This window comes from Astatotilapia calliptera, chromosome 6 (genome assembly GCF_900246225.1).
Source record: "Astatotilapia calliptera chromosome 6, fAstCal1.2, whole genome shotgun sequence".
NCBI classification, from domain to species: domain Eukaryota; kingdom Metazoa; phylum Chordata; class Actinopteri; order Cichliformes; family Cichlidae; genus Astatotilapia; species Astatotilapia calliptera.
Window position 1 is genome coordinate 33374857 of NC_039307.1, and position 23093 is coordinate 33397949.

The 23093-nt window shown below is 42.2% G+C and overlaps 1 protein-coding gene across 1 annotated transcript in view; it reads right to left on the reverse strand.

The window, feature by feature from the left end:
- Positions 1-405: 405 nt before the first annotated feature.
- Positions 406-23093, reverse strand: part of cacng2b (calcium channel, voltage-dependent, gamma subunit 2b) — a 66655-nt gene continuing 43967 nt past the window's right edge. Inside the window, exons 3-4 of the mRNA XM_026171843.1 lie at positions 5950-6090; positions 406-2396 (exon numbers count right to left, since the gene is read on the reverse strand). Of these exons, the coding sequence (XP_026027628.1) occupies positions 1864-2396; positions 5950-6090 (674 nt within the window). The 3' untranslated portion in view covers positions 406-1863. The remainder of the gene's footprint in view (positions 2397-5949; positions 6091-23093) is intronic.

Sequence of the window (23093 nt, forward strand, 5' to 3'; positions counted from 1 at the left end):
AGAGTGATGATAAAGCTGAGTGCATGCTGACCCCCAGCCCAGCAGCCAGATCTTCAACAGCAGTTGGGCTTGTAGTCTCGGTTTCTACATGTTCATGTTTCACGTTCAGGTTAGATCAGATATAATACAACAAAGACTCATTCAGTTCCCTACGGGGGGTTCAATTTTTATTTGTCATCAGGACTTGATGCATCCAAGTTCAGAATCATTCAGTTTTGGCACCTTGAAAGACATTATGTTTTTTTGTTTTTTTGTTTTAATTTGTCATTTACAACAACACAAAGCAAAACCAAAGAACAAGAAAATGAGATAAAGAAAGAGACTAAGGCTGTGTGAAAGTCCAAAGTAATGGAGGAAATAAAATTAAATGAAAAGGCAAGATAAGATTCTCTTCTGTTTAAAAAAAAAGAGCCTTGATACGTTTTTCAAAGGTTGTTTTTTTTTTTTTTTGTTTCAAGCATGATGAGACCCCACCCCAAATAACCCACTCAAAAACAAAAACAAGATAAAGAAAAGTAGAAATTGACACAGTACTGTAACATTAATTACTACTTTTTTCACTCCCACTGCCCTTACATGGTATCATTGTTCAGTTGTTCAAAACATAGGTTTCTTAAAAGCAGATCGGATGATTTTAGATTAGCATGCATGAAAATTCTTAATTTTTTTTTGGAGTCACTTAGCTTCAGCTCACTCGTAGCCATGTTCTCACACGCACTACTTTGTGTCTTTGGCAGTAGTGACGATTCATTGTCCATAGTCATCTGCAAGTTTGCAGAGAGACCATCCATTACCCAGAGTTCTCTCTTCACTCCACCCCTGTATGGGGAAAAAGCAAGAGTGGCCAACTCACATCTAGCTGACCCTGAACAAAGAAGGCTGCCAGGGTTTTGGCGGAAGGCCAAACGATTTTGTTGTTGTTGTAAAAGAATGTGATAATGTATCTAACGCTAACCAATACGAGTTTATCAAGTAGGCTGAAGCCTTTGCCCGTCAAATGAGCCAGTCACAATGAATCCTCCGCCTTGGTTTAGTTTCCATGACGACTCGGTTTAGTTTCATTGTAGGTTACGTTGTTTCTTTCTTTTTTTTCTTTTTTCTTGATATTTTTTGCTTCAGGGAAGTCGAGTCATGATTTATTAACATATATGTTCATATATTTATATATAATCAATACATATATTAACTTATGTGTTTTTTCTTGGTTTTTTTCTTTTTTTTGCGGCCTGAAATGCTCCCTGCTAAAATCCCGTACCGCAATGGTTCACAGTATTAATGCGAATAAAGAATGAAATCAAGAAGATACAGTAACTAAAGAAAGGAGTAGGGTTTATAAGGGAATTTAGGGTGCGTGTGTTGGGGGGGGAGGGGCTTGTGGTATGGTAGTGCGAGGGTTGGTTCATAGGCAGGGCTGTGGGGCCTTTCAATCAGACTGAGGAAGAGTAAAAAATATAAAGTTCGCCTATAAATGGGCAGTTTGGCCCAGCCCACCACTCCACAGTTCCACAGCCCCGAGACAACCACCAACCACCCCAACCCAGCATCATGAATGCCCCCCATCCCCACTCATCTTTCCCCGACCTTCCCCTCAACTCTTTACAAACATGTTCAAAACTTGTTAAACAATGGTTCATGGGAAAATCATGCATGTTTCTTTTTTTTATGCAATTTTACTCCATTTCCTTTCTATTAAACAGAAACTGTGATTATCTGAGGCGCTGTGGAGCTCTCAGAACTTCTCCTCTGTTGCCTACCCCTCGCTCCTCAGTCTTTTGGAGCCCTCTTTCTCTTTCTGTTTCCTTAAGCCACAATCTGTCTTTCCCCCCAGAGTTCCTCTGATTTCTCTTAATGTCTGTGTCATTTTCATACAGGTGTGGTGCGCCGATTGGCGGTGTTGCTATGGCCACCTGAGTCTTTCAGGTCCTTCTGGATGCAGTTGTGGACCTGCAGGAAGTTGTGGTCCCTCTCCGTGGAGTTATAGGTGGCTGTCGGAGTGCCTGTTTGGCCTTTGGGGAGCGTGTACATGGACAGCTCAGTGGAGGGCAGCGTCCCAAAGGCCTTCAGGCCCACTGGCGATGCCTCGCGAGAGTGCGAGGGATCTGTAGAACGAGACGAAGAGCGCGAGCGGCGTCGATAACGGTAGCGGTAGCTTGGGATGCGTGTGATGGCTGCCCCTTGGAGGTAGTCGGCGGCTCGTGCCCCCACACGCAGCTCCCGATGTCGGTCGATGAACATGTGCACAGCCAGCACACCCACCATTTCAGCCATGATGAAGGAGAGGGCGCCAAAGTAGAAGGACCAGCCGTAGGAGTAGCTGTTCTTCTTGGAGTCACTCTTGGAAGGATCCCCAGCATTGGCTGATATGTACACAATGATTCCTATAATGTTGCTCAGGCCTGGGTAAAGAAATGAGGGATGGAGATTAGCTCAAGAGCTAAAATGCAGCCAATCGTAGACAAAGCCACACGTTAAGCACACATTAACCTCAGTATAATGAAATATTCACAGGCGTAACACTATGACCACCACCCTAATATTGTGTTGATCCCCCTTTTGCTGCCAAAACAGTCCTGACCCATTGAGGCATGGACTCCACTAGACCCCTGAAGGTGTGCTGTGGTGTCTGGCACTAAGGTGTTAGCAACAGATCCTTTAAGTCCTATAAGTTTTAAGGTTGAGCCTCCATGGATGGAACTTGTTTGTCCAGCACATCCATTCAATTCAGAACCTCAAACTTACTGTTGTGCTCCTCAAACAACATCGAATACTGTTTCCATGAAAGTGTGTACATGATCTGAAAATGTTGCCCAAAGCATCACACTGCCTCCGCCCACTTGGCTTCTTCTCATAATGCACTTTAAAGACAAAATGTTCCCTTACTCCCTAATATATCCTACCCACTAACAGCTGCCATGATGAAGAAATAAGCATCATAATTCACTTCACATGTCAGTGGTCATAATGTTATGTCGGTGTATGCAAAGTAAATATGCAAAAACATATATGTTATAAAATCAGGTCAAATTAAGATCATCATATGTCATATTTATATTTTCCTCTTAATAATCTTACCTTCCTCCACACTTTTCACTGTCTGCTCAGACTGACTACATTTTTGTAACTTTTCTCTGTAAGAAGGGCAGCAAGTACTGTATTTAGGACAGCTGGTACCAGCAGCAGCTGAATCGAGTTCAGCATGTACAGTAGGGTCCACAAGTTTTTTGGACTACGCAGCTTTTGTAGTTTTGCCTCTGTACACCACCACTGGGGATTTCAAATCTAACAGTCGACATGTGATTGAAGTGCAGACGTGCAGCTTTAATTTTAGTGGTTTAACAAAAAGGATCACATTAACTGTTTAGGAACTACATTCATTTTTATTCATAGCCCCTATTTTCAGACGTACAAAAGTAATTTGGCAAACCCAAGTGTAGGTCTTTAATACCGAACATTTTCCCTGAGGGGAAAATCAAATCTCTGAAAGCTTAAAATGACTTATTATGATTTGTCATTATTTTGACACATAGTAGTGTTTCACTGAAAGTATAATGATTCAATAGGAAGTCACAGGGCCTAGAATGACATTTATGATTATAATAATAATAATAATAATGGATACTTTATAAGAAACCAACCTTTTCATATTTAATTGAGGCTTTTATGTTGAATTTGTTTACATTTCAACTGCTATTGTTATCCACCAGGAAAGTGGCCAAATAGCTGTCCTTCACATCTGATGGCTGAAGTGGCTGATGAATGAGCATGGCAGAGAACCATAAATATGCCTCAAATAAATTAGTAAATTATCAATGTGCAATGTGCATCTATGCGCAACAGCATTAATATGAGTAGAATCAGTGATACTTGAAAGAAAGCATATTCCCAAAAGTGCAGGATTTTTTTTTCCAAACTGGGGCAGGTTCACTTTTATTTCTTATGTCTTATTTGAATGTTTTCATCTGTGCCTTTGTATTTTACCCTCCTCTTTCTCCCCCCAGCCTCCAATGAGCTTCAACTCACATCCTTTGTCAGGCTCTCTGTTATCTCCCTTTCTGTATTTTCAACATCATACAAGAGGATTCTGGGTGTGTGTGGCCAGAAATAGACACAGACATGGACAGACAGCCAGAGAGACAAAAAAGACGAATACAAAGCTAAACGGTGAAAACAGTTCTGCACAAAGACATAGAACAGCAGTCCGAGGTGTGAGGACTTTGTAGGCCTGATTGAGATGGATCAGAGAAAAAGTATCAGGGACACCTTATTTTTAGAGTGTAATCCCAGTGGCCTCCTCTTAGCCTAGCAACAGGGTGAGAGAGTCAGACGCAGACAGTGAGAAAGAGAGAGAGAGACAGAACTGCATCTCTCACTTCTGACTTGGAGGGGAACTAGTTATCTAGTGCAGCACAGTAGGCCATGGCCTAGAACCATGCACAGCCACACACACATACACAATCAGAAAAATTCTGTGGCAAAATGGCAACTTGCACTATCTTTGTCTTGTGTCGGATGTGGTGCTGTATAACGCAGTGCAACTGGACTCTAGAGCAGTGCAGACATGTTCTCTGGAGTGACGAATCACACTTCTCCGTCTGGCATTCTGATAGACGAGCATGGGTTTGGCGGTTGTCAGGAGAACGGTGCTTATCTGACTGTATTGTGCCAACTGCAAAGTTTGTTGGAGGGGGGATTATGGTGTTGGGAGTTGGGCTCTGTCCCTTAGTTCCAATGAAAGGAACTCTTAATGCTTCAGCATATCAGGACATTTTGGACAATTTCATGCTGCCAACTTCATGGGAACAGTTTGAGGATGGCTCCTTTCTGTTCTAATATGACTGCACATCAGTGCACAAAGCAAGGTCCAAGAATAAGCACATTTGGTGTGGAAGAACTTGAATGACCTGACCCCAACCCGATAGAACACCTTTGGGGTGATTTAGAGCTTAGACTGTGAGCTAGGGCTTCTTTTCCCACACCATTGTCTGACCTCACAAATGTGCTTCTGGAAGAATTATCAAAAATTCCCATAAACACTCCTAAACCTTGTGGAAAGTTTTCCCAGAAGAGCTGAAGCTGTTATTGCTGCAAAGGGTCAACATCATATTAAACCCTATGAATTTAGAATGGGATGTTACCCAAGTTTAGATGTGCGAACAAATACTTTTGGCCATATATATAAATATGGACATGGTCAAGTTCACACTTAAGTGTTTCAGATCATTAAACAAATTTAAACAGAAGTTTCAAAATGAATGTGTTTATTATTAAGAGGAAAAAATCCAAACCTACTTGGTCCTGTGTGAAAAAGTCATTGCCCCCTAAACCTAATAACTTGTTGGTCCACTCTAAGCAGCAGCAACTGCAATCAAGCATTTGTGATCAAGCATTTGTGATCACTGGCAATGAATCTTTTACAGCCCTGTGGAGGAATTACGGCCCACTCATCTTTGAAGAATCGTTGTAATTCAGCCATTGGAGGGTTTCTGAGCATGAACCACCTTTTTAAGATCATGCCACAGCATCTCAATCTGATTCAGGTAAGGGCAAGGCCACTCCTAATCTTCCTATTGTTTTTCTTAAGCCATTGAGAGGTGGACTAGCCAGTGTGTTTTCACTTTCAATCACTTTCCTAGTAGTAAAGTAAATCATACCACTGTATAATCTATATATCTATTATTTTTCACAGTGGTAACATAAAATCATCAAGTCTAACAGAAACCTTTCTTAATATTTGCTTAATATGCTCCCCTTCCCTTTTCTCCCAGTATATCAGTATAGTTTTTAACTTACGCTGGCTCTTTGGTCAGCTTCATTTTCATCTGCCTCTTCATACATCCACAAAGATTTTACCTCCTCTAACTTGCTTCCTCTTAATGTTTACCTCCATCTCCTCACCCACTTTGACTGTTATATCTCCAAGTCTGCCTGTTTTCCTATTTCCCTTAATACCTGCAGAGACGAAGAGGATGCCGGCGCTGAGGATGATGTTATGCCGTGACTTGTAGAACTCGCTTGCGGCGATGCACAGCCCCCCCATGAAGAGCAGGATCACACTCAGGATGGGGAAGATACTGGAGGCTCGTACAGCACCTGCACACATGCATCAAGGCAAAAAATAGTTACCATAATTGTCATCGGTGGACACGCTGACATTAGTTCCTTGTATGGCACGAGATATGAGCAAATACAAATCTTTTAACCAGAAGCTAACAAAGTATGAACGGTTTCAGAGAAATAGCTGCTTTCATGCTTTGCTTTTGGACTATTAAACCTCAAACAATGATCATCAGTAACAGAAATTTCCCATTTGTGAAGGTAATCTGAATTTCTTCAGTCTCTTTCAGTAGCAATGCTGCACTTGACAGCACAACAGGAAATACTTTTAACAACTTAAACACCTTTTTTATGTAATAAAAACTTCTTCTAGGTCTCGTGTTCTTCAGTGACTTTTTCTAAACACTTCTACACCCAGGTTGCAAGACAGGGACTTCCAGTGTGGAAGGGGTTAAGCACCATATCTGCTATCATCCTGTGAAAATTGAAAACAATTATGCTTAAAGCGGTGTACAACATTTGCTTGCACAAATTTTCAGCAGTAGGCCAAATTACCACTTTGGAGCGCCTCGGTACAACTAATCCTTGATATGATCCTAAAGAGGGATCTTTTATTGCCCTGTATATAATATTATTGTTATTACTTTGTTTAACTTCCTTGCCACTTTTCCTCCTTTTCTATCTGTATCAGATCCTCCAATGGGCATCGTGTCTGTCTCCCTCCATGAAACCCCTCGTCATCCCTTTATCGCCCCATCTCTCTGTATGTGTCTGTCCTCATCATCTGTCTGTTTGCCATCTGCGTTGCTGATTTCCTGATCGGCCTCAGGGTTGTCATGGCATTGCTGTGGTCATGGAGCCGGTTTCTGAGGAGACCAGTGTCACGATTCTGAAATTTTGATTGTATTTCAGCAAGCTCATTCAGGTTATTTCCTTTTCCCTTGCAGAAAGTGTGCCAATATTCTAAGCTCTGGTTTTCAATGAATCTAGCATTAAAATCCAGATGTGCAAGACTCTGTGAAGCAAAGACTATTCTTATGCTTCTTGTGAAACTACTAACAAAAGTGTTTATTGTAAACAGCTGCAATTTTGCAGACCTTTGACCTGACTTTACATCCTATGTCTCTCGAAATTATGGTCACAAAGCAAAGGCAAAACAATGCTGGCTGTAATAAACCAGAGTTTGCCTCCATTGCTTTGCTCAAAGGTCCTTAAAATGAACAAAGAGCAGGTCTTGTCCCTGGTATTGTTTCTAATGTCAGTAGCTCCCATATTGGTTTTCTTTTCCCTCCCTCATTTGGTTTTTAATCCTGCATTTCTCTCTCCCTCCAACTCTCTATTGCAGCTGCTCTCTGACCGTTTCATCCACTGAAGCAGATCAAATATTAAGGTGACCTCAGAGTTGGAACTGCACCAAGATTCCCCTCCTCCTCTTCCTCCTACTCTTCTCCCTCCTATTTGTTTTAACCCCATCACCTCTTCTTCATGTGCTGTCAGTGCAAATCGTCTTCAAGGTGGAAATCCTTCATAACAGGTGCACACTGTACGTACACAAAGACACACACATATTCAAAGAATAGGCAAAGTTGCCTTCTGTCACATTCACTCACAGTCATGTAAACATGACTTCAGAGGATGTTACACTGAGTTGCACTTCTGGAGAATCAGTCCAGCATTAACTACTACTAACTACTACTACTAACTACTGCCTGCCCAAGACCCCAGTCACACAGGCCTAGAGACAGGTGGTTGCTAGGGAACAAAATGAGTATTCCCTGACTGGTTGTGAGTGGTTGCTGGGTGTCACTCTGAAATCAATTGCTAAAGCTCCAGTCTTGCAGGTCAACAGATCGGTGACCTGCTGGTAATGACCGGTTACTAGGGAAAAATATATATTCTCCAACCAGTTGGCAAGTGGTTGCTGGAGGTTGCTGATAGTCATTAGTAGAAATTTGTCAAAGAAGTATACAATTCTGCACTGATAATTTTAACAGCTTTGGTCACTAGGACATTGCCACAACTGCAACTATGTTTCTGTAGACACAAACAACTATTCGATAAGTGACAATGCAACTTTAAAAACGCAAGAAACAGAGAATTTTTGCCTTTAAAGTAAAAACTGTGCCTCTAAAAGAGTTAGGCTGTGTTTGCAAACGAGTTGGCATCTTCCATGCAAATATGGGCGCCTGCAGCAATCTCTTAGCAGCACTCAGCGGCAACCAGCAACCTCCACCAAACATTTGCCAACTGATTTGACAATATGGATTTTTCCATAGTGAATGGATGCTGCTAGGGAGTTGCCAACTTGTCACTAAGGGTTACAGCTGTGTCACAGTAATCTTTACAGTGACAACATGAGTAATACCTATACCACACACACGATTTTGCTTTTGCTGTGAGGACACTTGTTGGCACAATGTGTTCCCTTAGCTCCTCGGTCACCGATAGAGGGACCAGACCACAGTCCGGATTCCGACATAGACCTATTGCTAAATTTTGACAGACTGTTTCTATTTCACTCTGCACAACTTTTCTCATCTTTACAGTAGGGTTTTTTAATCTGTTCAGCCTTTTCTTTGTCTTTACAGGAGTCAGTATATGTACAAATCATTCAGAGCACGTGTGAAAACAGACTACTGCAAGAAGCTGAGATGCAGAAGTCCAAAGACAGAAGAACCCACTACTAAAGAAAAACAACAAGCAGCAGAGATTTGTTTGGGCCAAGGATCACAAGAAATGGACATTAGACCAGTGGAAATCTGTGCTTTGGTCTGATGAGTCCATATTTGAGATCTTTGGCTCCACCCGCCGTGAATGGATGGCCTCTACATGCATGGTTCCCACTGTGAAGCATGGAGGGGGAGGTGTGTTGATATGGGGGTGCTTTGCTGGTGACAGTGTTGGGGATTTATTCAAAACTGTACCAGCATGGCCACCACAGCATCCTGCACCAAAATGCCATCTGGTTCGAGTGTATTACTTATTTGCTTTGAAAAAATGGTACATGCTGATTCCAGATCTTTCTGTAGCTTACCACAAGTGGTCCTCGGCTTTTGGAAAAGTCTTCTGATAATTCTTTTCACTCATGTGACTAAAATCTTTCAGAGAGCACCTGGAACGTTCTGTAGTTTAGAAATTCTTCTGCAACCAATGCCATCAGTATGTTTTACAACAATAAGGTTGTAAAGGTCTTGAGAGAGCTCACTGGTTTTACCCGTCATGACATGAGACACCTTTTTATAGGCCCTCAGATGGGACTGAACCAGCTGATATTAATTTGGTCTAAGTGTCACGGTGTGCAACTTGGAGTCACGCGCTGCACTCCGGGGATGGATGCACACAAGAGAATTTATTAACGTACAGTGTCCAACAAGTGTATATACAAAAGGTGAAACGGGCATGGCTCCGGGGGGAAATCCAGGGGAAAACTCTCGTTTCTCTCCAAACAATCACAAACACGAATCCACTCGAACACTCGCCACTCAGGGAACACCAGGGAAAACAGTCCAGAGGGTGAAATTCTCACAACAATCCAGCGAAGAACAGCCGTTGCTTCCTGGCTTAAATGCCATCCACACTGATGAGGCACGGGTGTTTCCTCCTCCGAGGGCGTGGGCCAAGGGCGTGAACCCATAATGAGTTCCGCCCTGGCGCGTGAGAGAGAGAGAGAGAGAGAGAGAGAGAGAGAGAGATAGAGAGAAACAGCTGATCAGCGACCAGCTGAACCTCCAGGCCGTGACACTAAGTGGCAGGATTGATTTCTAATTATTGCGAGATTTCAGGTGGTGTCATGACTTTCCGTGCCTGCTTGTTCAATACTTTTTCTGTTTGTCATTTCTCATTATTAAAATAAAAGGCTGCACTTTGTTATCAGATTGGCATTTTGCTAAGCTACTACGCAGCTACGTTAGCTAGCACTATCAAACCTGTCAGGTTTGGCATTGTTGCATACAACATACTTTACAATGACATAAGTGGTTATGTAAATTCTGACACAATGGATTCAGAGAGAAGTATGACATGTTTAAATAAACTTCTTGGTTTTACCCGGTGAGCAAAATATGACAACACTCTGACAACATTTTTACATTTTCCAGTTGACTTGATTGAAAGTAGAAAAGATTTTTTTTGTATTTTACCACTATGGCTGATTTCATGTTAATTTGTGCCATAAAAAAGTGAATAACCAGAATCGAGAGAGAAAGAGAGCGAGAGCAGGAGTGGGTTTCATAGATAAGGAAGAAAAGAAACAAAGTTGCAGTAAGCATGCTGTGGCACTGCAGGATTTTTTTAACACACACTGCATGTATAATTATAGGATTCAATGAGAATAAAGGGCTAAATAGGGAAAGGAAAAGAAAAAGAAATAAAGAGAAGAAAGAGAGGGAAAAGAAGAGAAGAGAGGAGAAGTGCAAAGACTGCAGGCTTTCACTTCTCTGTGAAGCTGCTTTGCCTCCAGCGATCCCTCTCCCTCTGTTTCCCTCCCTGCACCTACACTTTAAGCAGAAGGCAGGGAGTTAAAAAAGGAGAATTTTTAAATGCGCTGGCCTCCAGGCGCACCCTGCCACCAAGCACATCATGGCACAGAGACAGACAGAGAGAGCTGAATTGAGAGTGAATGAGTTTTAGTGTCAGCAGTGTGAGGAGACATATTCAGTATGGTTTCGTTTCTTTGTTAAACAAGCAAACTTTTTCCCACCTGTTGTGATTTGATCTATCTCGAGGCCACCGTTTCTTATCAAAGTACGCCAAACACTAAAAGTCAGACAGAGCATTACAAAATCCAACTTTCCAGAAATATCTCCCGTATTTGTTGCACAGAGTATTGTTGTACCAAAATGAATTCATCAATTTTATTATACAGTGTTCCAAAAATTAAAGGAAATTTCCCAGAGGTCTTCAATTGGATTTAGGTAATGTAAGCGTGGAGCCCAGTCAAGTCCTTTGACCAACGTTACAGGCAATGTTACAGACAGCGCAACTTTCTTCGTGACTTCTTTAGACTCTTTTACGTCTGGCACATGTGCTCACGGTGTACCTGCTCTCATCTGTGAAATGCACAGGGTGCCAGTGGTCATTAACCTGCTTCCAAACGTCTCAAAACCCTATCCATAGAGGCAGCACACTGCAACCGACAAGAACAAAGGATTTGAACACTACAGAGCACCTCCAGAAGTCTCATCATATGGACATGTTATGGCTGAGGAATACAACAGATATTTACTGAAGACAATCAGAAAGCAAATTAAAAATACCAATGAGCAATTTGTTTTCACTGGCTTCCATGTGAGAACAATTGCAGCTGACATTACAGTTTGTGCGTGCCACTGGTGAGGGGATCAACACCTTATTATCTGCACATCTCAGCCTATTTATCTATACCCCCTTATACATGCCGAAGGAGTTCGTGGCTGTCTTAGCTCATAATTGGACGAGAGGCAGTGTACACCCTGAACAGAGCACCTGTGTGCTAATTATCAGCATGAAATTGGTTCGTAATATTGTTTCTACATTCCCCCGTTGGACTGTGCAACACTATTGGTTTAGTGGTTCGAAATTAGAAGAGAGTAAGGCTTTGCATTATTGCTGCACATGGAGAAACAATCATTCAGAGGAGGAAGCAGAGAATGGCGATGATCATACTATTGCTGTTGATGCTCCTATACTACACATCAGTCCAGCAGTTGTCAGCTGTGTGACATTTCATCTCACTAAATGTGCCAAAAGCTGCATAATATAAGACTTTTTCTCCAGTTTGGATTTCTCATTTCCAGAATCTGTGCATATGAGCAAAGTTAAGCAACACTTTGAGACATTAGGTCATTCCTACATCCACACCAGCACAATATGTACTGAGGACTATAATTCAGATGGAATACACAATCAGATGGCAGAGCACTCACACAGACATACACACAAACCAACACATTCGCCTCGCTGCTTTCAAACAGCTTTTCTTTTTCTTTCTATGTATTACACTTTCATCTTCCATTCATTTCCCCAATTGCTTGGCTGGTTCTGCTGCAGTGGTGTGTGTGTGTTTGTGTGTATTTGTGTGTGTTTGTGTGTGTTTGTGTGTGTTTGTGTGTGCGCGTGTTTGTGTGTGTGTGTGTCTCTGGCTGACTTATGGTTTCATTAGCTGCAGCAGAGGAGAGCCTTGTAATTGTGGCTGAATTATAGAGATGGGGGTGGACACCACCATGGGAGCTCCTTGGGTTCACACACACACACCTACACACACACACATAGCTGTGTTATGTGTGTACACATAATCTACAGTTACAGTACAGTTGAACCCCCCCCCCCCACACACACACACACACCCCAATTACTTTCTCTCTCTCTCTCTTTCTCTCTCTCTCTCTCTCTCTCTCTCTCTCTCTCTCTCTCTCACACACACACACACATTAGCTCAGCAAGCTACAAAGTGAACACACTCATCGATCAGCCCACCACCTACTCACTCGCTCATTCTCCAAAGTGGGGTGTTTCCCATACACACTGTACACTAACCATGCTGGAACAATCTGCTCACTCTTTCTGTCTCCCATACACACACACACGCACACACACACACACACACACACACACACACACACACACACACACACACACACACGCACACACACAACTTCGCCCACGTGGGAGAGCCCAGCAGCAAAGAACATGTGGTAGTGGGGAACTCAGCAAAACAGCTTCAGGGGAATAACTATCTGTGTGTGTGTGTGTGTGTGTGTGTGTGTGTGTGTGTGTGTGTGTGTGTGTGTGTGTGTGTGTGTGTAGGTGTGCGCGCGCGTGTGTGTGTGCGTCCATGCAGGGCTGATGAACGAATCATTTTTGGGAAACAAACTGCTTTTATTTAAATGGAGGAAGAAGAACAGAATAATGAAAATAAACGCCACCCTGCAGATGTGTGTTTGCACGTGCCTGTGTGAGTGGGAGCACGTGTTTGTGTGTGTGTGTGTGCTACACGCACAGGGGGAGCTTGCACAGCCTGCCAGTCATTATCATGCCGTATTACTCATGTAAATCGTGATATGCCTCCATGTCACAACTCGACCGCCAAAAATAGCTGCAGTGACATCGGTGGGCCTGATGACATCATCAGTGGGTGACGTCACATGTCTCCTAGCATACCGATTCAAAGTATTAGCATTATGTATACGCATTCAACATTCTAATTATAGGAGCTAGAAGGGTTTTCAGTGCAAATCAGGACTCTGAGGGTGTGCGCCCTCTGTACCGAATTTTAGACCTGACTAGTGAGGACATCTATTCAAAGTCATTATATTTTGCCTTATCCTCACTTGTTCACCTGGCTTTTTATGCTTTAAAAATTTGTTAAAGGTCATAAGTGTAAAATAACTATATATATATTACCTTAAATACTCTATTTTACAGAATTTAGCTCCGCCTCACCCAGCACATCAATGTATTAAAGTGAGCTACATCCCAACATGAGTGCTTTTTTGTATATGACACATTTTTCTAATCAACAGTTTTACTTACAGTATTAATTAATAGCAATAATATATAGTTTCTCCTCATAATGTATACTCTAAAATTTGAATTGTTAGGTGCGTTGGGAGGTTTGTGGTGTAGGACTTACAGACTGCAGTTCGGCATGGATGGCTAGAGGGCGTGAGTGAAATCAGTTGAGCTGAGTGTGTTAGAGTAAGAGCCAATGTGTTTTCAGTTAGCCAAAATACTAATCTTGGTAACAGCACCTACTATACTGAGCCCAGCTGCTGAAGACGATGTCTTATATCTTTCAGTTTAACTCATTTTGTCCACTACAGAGGATATAATGAAGAGGCTATTTTAGATTTTCTGTTTGTGATGCTAACTTTTGATGTAAATGGTTTTATTGATCCAGTTGAACAGCTTACATCATATTTTACAAAATAAATTGTACAGTTAGCTCACTGAATTCAGAATAATTCAGCTTATATTTATGTAGCGCCAAATCACGACAACCGTCACCTCAAGGTTTTTTATATTGTAAGGTAAAGACCCTGAATTAATTTAGCTACGTGAACACCACTGCTCTAATAGTGTTAGCTAGCTGGCATTACCTGTTTTTCTGAGGCAGCTGCAGAATAGCTACTCTGAAACCGACTGCTATGAACGTTGTTGTTATTATTGAGAACAAAATCTGCTGGCAGCACCTTGTAAAGTGTATTGTTTTTGACAAAGCCAGTCATTGCCCAGGTCTCATTAGTTTAATATATACTGGTAGGAAGTAGAGATGGACCGATCCGATATTACGTATCGGTATCGGTCCGATACTGACCTAAATTACTGGATCGGATATCGGAGAAAAATAAAAAATGTAATCCGATCCATTAAATATCACGAAAGCACCTCACAAAACTTGCAACACGCCGTAACTCACCTCAGAACGTTAGCACGTCGGAGCAGTATGCATCACGTGATAGAGCGGCTGTGGCATGCGGGACCTGTCGGTGGTCTGGATAGCATTTGGAGCTTCGCTAGCAACCCGGCATTTCATCTCCGACAAAGTTATCCCGAGAGAAGTAAAGCAAGTGTGTAAGTCCATCTCTGAATGTTTGTAAAGCATTCCTGCGTTAAGCTTAACAAACGAGATATGGAGCGACTGCCTCTCCTGCTGCTACTTCAATCATGAAACTGCTTAATGATCAGCTGATCGGCTTTTCTGTCGCTAGTCCGTGTCTCTAGTTTGCTTTTGGCCCACTTTGCACCAGAAAGAGGAAACCAGCGGCTGAACAACAGCAGCACGTTTAAGCTTGATCAGCTGTTGTTAGAATGTATTTAATATTACTTTCTACTCCAGGATCTTTTTCTATGTAGCTGACGGCTGGTAACTGTGCAGGGGCGGATCTAGCAAAGTTTAGCCAGTGGGGCCGATAGGGCATTAACAGGGAAAAGGGGGCACAAAGACATACTTTTCTTTCTTATTCTCATTTAAAATGTCTAGCTTTTAATAAATAATTATCTGACACCCAAAGTTTTAATTTGATGTAAAATGAATAGAAGTCAATTACTGTATATAGTAACTATTAAGTCTAATATATATACCCTAGTAAGCTATACTATTTTTTCCTTTTGGGAAGGTACCATCTGTGCAGTCTGCAATTTTGTTGAAGATGTTGAATCTATTTAATATTTCTTGAAAAATAATTGATTTCTGTGCATTTTTTTTCACACTGCATCAAATTAAGGTTGATTACGTCGATTAAGCATCATGAGGTGGAGCGTGAGGGGTGGTTCCCTATTTTTTATTTATTTATTTTTGTTGTTGCTGGGAGTTGGAACCCTATTAGTTAGGTTGCTTAATATTTACGCTAAGTACTCTTTAAAATACCAGAATAGGGAGGATGGAGCAGGTTTAAGTTTATTAGATTGATCAGTATTGCTGAACTATGAAATATTTTTTTTTGCATACAGGTATAACAGAATAGCTTTAGTGTAGTTGTTGTTTTAAACTTGAGTATGAACTTATACAAAATGCAGCAAGATATTTAAAAAACAGTTTTGTTGATTAAAAAACACTATATCGGATTCATATCGGTATCGGCAGATATCCAAATTTATGATATCGGTATCGGACATAAAAAAGTGGTATCGTGCCATCTCTAGTAGGAAGCCTCTGCCACGCAGACATGGCTAATTTGTCGACTTCTAAAAATCTTCCTGATTTGTGCATATCAGGAGTCACAATCTTCCACAATACCAGTAAAAACTGACACTTTCATATGTTATTGTTTGCTTTATCTGTAGGTTCCATAACTCCACTACTAGAGCTTAGTTAAGGTTAGGCAGTGGTTTTAATGGTTCTCATAAATGCACACAAATGTGTGTGTGTGTGTGTGTGTGTGTGTGTGTGTGTGTGTGTGTGTGTGTGTGTAACTCTGCCTTGTTCAAGCCAGTTAGGGCCAGTGCTGAGCTGTTAGCCATATCTAATCCCATTCATCGGCTCCATGCATGACACAGCACACATAGACACTTCAAAAGCTTGCACATACACTGTCTCTCTCGCACGCGCACACACACACACACACACACACACACACACACACACACACACACACACACACTTTGTGTTGTATGCTTCACAGCCTTTCCCTTTTTACTCTTTCCAACTCTGCAAACACACACAGCTGTAGTGGCCTATGCAAAATCTGTGAATTATAGACTTCATATGTTTCAAATTAAAGCCTCAACACACATAACTCATATGATACCCAAGTCAGAACATTTACTGTAACATGTCCACAAAGGCACATCAGTACACATATAGCCACGCACCGTGGGCTTCGGATTTCCTCAGTTTTAAAGCCAAAATGGGATCAATTATGTAACAATTTCAGGAAATAAATATAGATAGCTTTTTTATCTTTGTCTTGTTTTTGGATATAGTGAATGCACATTAATCCACCTTGATGACACCAAGAAACATGCTGTCACCTAAATCTGTTATCCAATAAATGCAAGCTCAGGTTTCAAGGACACCGTGAGTTCATGTGCAATAATAGCAGACAGTGCAAGACATATTATGGACAGAAGGCTATACATCAAAACGGTTTTATATAGGACATAACAAGCGTCTCAGCAAGCCGAGGTGAAATGTATGTCCTTGTATAATATCTGTTTTCAAGTGACCCACAAGTTCTGATTTTGTCAGGTGCATATTTTTGCACAAGGTTTCATAAAAGTCGAAGTTCTGACCAAGAAGCCGGCTGTGATTGCCTTCATGGTTTCTGCACAGCATGAAACAGACCAAGGAAAACCCCAAAGTCTTCATGCATAAGTTAATGTTTTAAAATTAAGAGATCTGAACGAAAGGAGACGCCGGTAAAATTTTCCAGGAAAATGCAGTTGAGTCACACACAGAGAGATTTCTGCATCGACAGTGGTGCTCTCTGGTTTAGATGGGTACATCCTAGGGCTGGGCGATATGACCCAAAATTCATATCTCGATATTTTTTAGCTGGATGGCGATATAAGATATATATCTTGATTTTTTTTTTTTAAAGCCATAAGTTAAGAACAAAAAGAGAGTTCCTAGTCACACTGTCCCAGATGTCACACGGGCACTTTTATTTACATACAGCGTAGATGTACATGAAGAAATTACTCAAAAATAAATTATCAGCATTTATTAAATAATCATGGTCCATAAATAAAAGAAAACAATGTTGTTTTTGTGCATAACAAAAAGCTCGCAATTGTGCAATCAAAATGTAAACTAATAGACGCTGAGCATAATAACAAAGAGACAGATTTCACAGCTGCACCACGTCTCTGAACAGGTGCCATTTGTGGTCCTTATACACACACAGTACGTATCACTCCGCGAGGCTCCTCCTCGGTAGCCGTAATCCTCCGACAATCCATCAAGTGGTGTAGCTCCGTAGCTTAGCAAAGTCATATTAAAACATTTTTTGACAGATTGCCGAGCGCTGTGTACCACATAAAATCGGTTCGCGGTCAGTAAGCACAACCAGAATTCATACATAAGGCGCGCTGTCGATTTTTGAGAAAATGAAAGGATTTTAGGCCGTGCAGCCCCTCCTGGCTGCATGTCGTTAGCGCAGTTAGCTCGTTAGCACGGTTAGCTCGCTAACACGTTGACACCGTCCAGCCCCACGCACGGTAACTCGCTAACGGAGATTTTCCGCTTTCATCTTGTCATTGCCTGCAGGTGAAGCTATGGGGGAGGCGGAGTTGTGTTCAGTGAAGGAGAGGCGAGGCAGAGTAACGTTGCGTGGGGACAAAAGTGGACGAAAGAGAGGCAAACCTGCTGCTCCACAAGTATAATTATAACGTAACATAGACTATATCGATATAAACGATATTGTCACATCTTATATCTCGTATGAAAATATATCGATATTTTTAAAAAACTCGATATATCGCCCAGCCCTAGTACATCGGCAAGGTAAATCGTCAGCTCTGTCCTCTATATTATGCTATGCCGAAGAATTCTGGTGGCAGATCTGTCCTCTCTCTCTGTGGCTGATAGTACAACTGCTGCAGGACGAAGGCTGACTGCTTGCTCTTACATAACCACATGTACAAATTCACCCAGTGAGAGGAGACCTAAAAGGGAGGGGGGCAGGGTGAAACAGCTCAGAGAGCAAGAGACTGAGGGAGAGAGACAGAAAATGCCCTTGGGCAGAGAGAGAGGGAGACAGAGAAAAGGAGAAACAGTGTGTGAAAAGAATCTCTAACAAATAAAGGAATCTATGTATGCACGTGTGTGTCGGTATCCGTTCACCTGATATACTGCAAATTTTGACAGTGTTTTTCTCCGATTTACTAGAGCCATGCTCATGTGTTGCCTAAAAGCTGTTTTCTGTTGCACACGGGCACCTATGAGGCATCCCGGGCAAAACTTTGCTACATAGCAATGTATGAAAATGTATGAAACCATAGTGACCGCAAACCCGAGTTTCTTATGCTGCAGTCACGCTCGGGAAAACAGTGACTGGAAACTGCAGCATGACCGGAATTATTACGACTGTGTGGAATGAAACTACAATCTCATTTCTTCTTAAATAGCTGCTTTGGAGAAGGGGATCAGATCAGCCACCATTCACAGTCAGTTTCCGGACATCTTCGAAGCCACTCTGGTGCATCGAGATGGTACTAAAATGGCAATATAATGGAATCAATTTGTTATCAGTCTGTATCAATTTGTCATTGAATGGGGTCAATTTGCAATTATATTCAATCTGTTTGCGATAATATGGCAGTTAACTGTGATAAATCAGTGAAAATTCCACATCTCCTCCTGTCTGCTGAAAATCTGTCGCCATATTCACATTAGATAGAAATTCATATTAACTATTTACATTGAATCCTGCAAGAACCTCCTAGATTTGAAACAGAAATTCTTTCTGATGTAGTTGCTGCAGGATGGTTATTTAACTACAGACTGACACAGGCACCGCGTCAGACTATTTACAGGATAGGGCAGCACGGTTGTTAGCACTGTTGCCGCACAGCAAGAAAGTCCTGAGTTCAATTCCACCGTCAGGCCGGGGTCCTTCTGTGTGGAGTTTGCATGTTCTCCAGCTTCCTCCCACCATCCAAAGACATGCAGTTTGTGGGGATAACTGATTAATCTAAATTGCCTGTTGGTGTGACTGTGAGTGTGAATGGTTGTCTGTCTCTGTGTTAGCCCTGCGACAGACTGGCGACCTGTCCAGGGTGTACCCGGCCTCTCGCCCTATGACAGCTGGAATAGGCACCAGCACCCCCCGCGACCCTGGAAAGTATAAGTGGAAGCGAATGGATGGATGGATATTTACAGGATGCAACCAGCTGAGTTGAGTCCCCTGCTGCAAATAGCCAAATGCAGATGAGTTGTGCTCGCTGGTGCAACCTGATGCAGATTGATCACAAGCGGAAACGCGTTGGTCAGTTAATAAAGTTGTTCCTCTTTACTTTTAAGTGTTGCTGGAGCCTCTGCTTTGTACATTTATTAATTATACAGCAATTATTTGCAAACCTTCACCAATCTGTCTGAGAGTGACTACAATCTTTTTGACAGACTACATTGTAATTGTTTTGGGAGCAGCTTGCCTTCCATCAGATGACCTGTGCAATCATGTTGCCATCAAAAGTGGTCACCCCGAGGGTCAAGGGAATTCCCTGCTTAACTTCTGGGTAATTAGTTAGCTGTCCCTACTATTTGCTATCGATTGCCTTAATTCAACTTTTGAAAACCTTGCATCAAGGCACTCCTCTAGTCTGAATAACAGCATATTAATATTAGTCTGCTACTGTTTGAATTGTTACAGAATGACATCTGACATTTCTGCCCGTCTCTGTGCTTCTGTACACTTTTTTATTCATTTCAGTTCTGGAGCTGCACAACTGCTGCACTTCATTAATCTGTGGACAAATCCCACTCAGTCATGATGCAAGAGGTGTTATTTAGTCCTTTTCCTTTTTTTTCTGTGCAGTGAATCTCAACTTAAAAAACCCATCTGGGACAGATCATGATACTGCAACAAAAACAGGAAAATGTTAGGGCTCGTTTGCTTTCTCCTTCTTAATTTGCATCTTCGATGTGGTCTGTGATGTTAGTCCATATATCACCACAAAGCTGCATTCAGACATGAGAAGAGCAAAGATTTATTTCACACGCATGTTTTTAAAACTGTTGGTCAGAGCTTAATGACTGATGTGATGTGATATTACGACAGAAAAAAAAAACATCAATGATCGGACGTCCTTTTTCTGTATAAATCAGAGTACCTGAGAACAGCTTTGATGTTTCAGGATGTATTGAGGAAACCAGCAACCCCAAGTCAGCAAATATTGAACTCTATTGTTTCACTCCATCTCTCTGGCCGTCTTTATTCAGGCTTTTGGCAGCAAAACAAAGGGATGGAAATTCAAGGTGGCAGAGGTGGGCTGGGATTTACAGATGCAGCACTTGAAGGTTAGCTTTTTGAAGGGGAATGGTTAACCATCTACATCGACTACTGTATAATGAACCCAGCAAGTTCAGTTGAGCAACTAGTATGAGACTGTGGCTACAGTGGGAAGCTTTCAGGTGGGAATGTGTATGAGCAGAATAACAGAGGAAAAGATCTTGCATTGATAAACAGATGTTGCATCATTTCCATCTGTCAAAATGTGTCATCATCCACACTTTACATTGTTATTGCTGTAATTTAGCTGACACTGTTAATCAGAGTGACTTGCAGTGAAGCGGACAGTAAAATAGGCTTTGATTACCATATCACTGAAGAATTCAGGAAGCCAAAAGCAAATAGTGCAAGAGTCAGTGCGTTAACGCATTTATAATAGTTACGTAACCTGGCAAACTACAAAAGTGGTGCTCAGATAGCAAACAGAATAGGAGCAGAAGGACAGTTTGTGCAAATGGTGACAGTCACAATTAAGCACTTGACACAGTGATGAATTTCAGCATATAATTACAGCTGAGTTCAGCATTTAACTGTTTTACCTGACTTGTTGTCAGGGTTACAGCTAATGACTATTCTAATTAAGCTAGGTCATTCTCGTTGGACAGCAGTGGTTACATCTCATTACAAAGTCAACGTTAGAAAAAAAATTACATTCAGTTTATTCATGCCCACGTGCATGTGAAGCCTTATTAACTCTTACAAACACGTGTTTGTGTTCGTATGGTCAGGATCAGTTTTTCCCAGGCCTAGAATTGCCTCATTATATGTGTTTATACCAATTTTAAAATTAGAGATTCATTATGGAATTTACATAATAACCCATCTGACATTATTAAATGGAGGATTAATTATTAATTAAAGGGAGGAGGGAGAGTATTTTCTAGGCTTTTCAACCCCTGTTTCTGTAGAAAAACCTCTAGTATCACAAATTAGGTCCTGTTTTACCTAAAAATATTTTGTGTTAGCCGTGCAGCAGACTGGGGACCTGTAAAGGGAGTACCCTGCCTCTCGCACTAAGACAGCTGAGATAGGCTCCAGCCCCCCAGCAACCCTACCAAGGATAAGCGGAAGAGAATGGATGGATATTTTGCGTGACTTTTAACAAAATTTCAGGTTAATCTTTTACTGCTACCATATATCAAAATGATTCAAGTTTTGACCTGAACAGTATATAAGGAGGACTCAGAGCGGTGATCGCCCAGGAGAGCTGATGGGCATGATGGCATCCCAGGGGCTGTGGTCAAAGCCTGGCAGGGATCCTCGCCAGCTTCTTCAAACTCTCCTTGACTCATGCCACTGTTCTCACCTGTCTGAAGGCCTCCACCACCCTTCCCATCCACACAAAGACTGGTATAGACAGCCTCAACGACTACACACCTATAACCCTCATGTCTGTAGCTATGAAGTGTTTCGAGCAGCTGTTTCGCACATCAGAGACTGTATACCCCCCTCCCTTGATCCTCACCAGTTTTCTTACAATCCACATCGGTCCACGGAGGATGTCACCACCATCACCCTTTACAGAGTGCTTAGCCATCTGGAGAACAGGAAGAGCTACATTAGGATGCTCTTCGTGGAGAATCCCAGACATCCTCACCACCAAACTGGACCACCATCAGGTCCATCCTGACACCTGCTCCTGGATCAAAGACTTCCCAACCAACTAGCCTCAATCAGTCCAACTCGGCCCAGTTCACCTACAGGTTTTTGGGCACCCACATCTCCGCTGATCTCAAATGGACCCACAACACCAACGACCAGAAGCTCCTGCTGGGCTTCTACCGCTCCTCAGGGCCATTAGTGACAACAGGACGGCTGCACAGAGGGTAATTAACACCACAGATACTTTTTTTGGCTGATAGGTCAGAATCTTCTGTCTGAAAGGCCTCAGAGAAAGCCTTATGGCATCGAGAGAATTGCCGCAACTCACTCCCTGCTGTTATAAAAAAGATTAACTGTACACTATCCAGTCTCAAACTAGCAAACTTCCCGTGCCACACTGTGCGCATCCGTTTCACTAAACCATCTTCAAACTTTTGCAAACTTTTAAAAACACAAAAAAAGATTTTTGAGTGGACATGACAACAAACTCAGTTCCCTCGCTTCCCTGTATTCCTCGCTCTACCCCACAGCCTCCATCCACCAGCTGTCAGGCAAGCGTGAAGGCCTCGGTGGAGATGGACAGACATATGGATGGAAAGCAAGAGGGAGGAGGTGAGGGATGGCTGGATGGATGGAAGGAAGGAGGAGTAGGAGAGGTGTGACCCACTTAGCAGAGCCTAGAGTATTTATAGAAGAAAGTGTCCTAATTGGCAAGCCGCTGGGAGAGCAACAGCGCTGTACTGCTACCCTACTCCTTGTCCTTCACCTCCTCAACCTTCCCTTCACTGAGCCATGTGCTTTCTCCTGATGCACCTTCCTCCTGTCCTCTTTCACCTCCCACAATCTTTCTTCTTGAGGACTTTAACTATTTCTTCTTCCTCCTCTTCCATAACAGTGAGATTCCCCTCATTCTTCCATTCACATGCCTGACCCCTCCTCTACTGAGTCTCTGCTGTAAGTGTACACTGCCCTCCATAGTTTCTCCTTGTCTCTGACTTTCTGCCACCT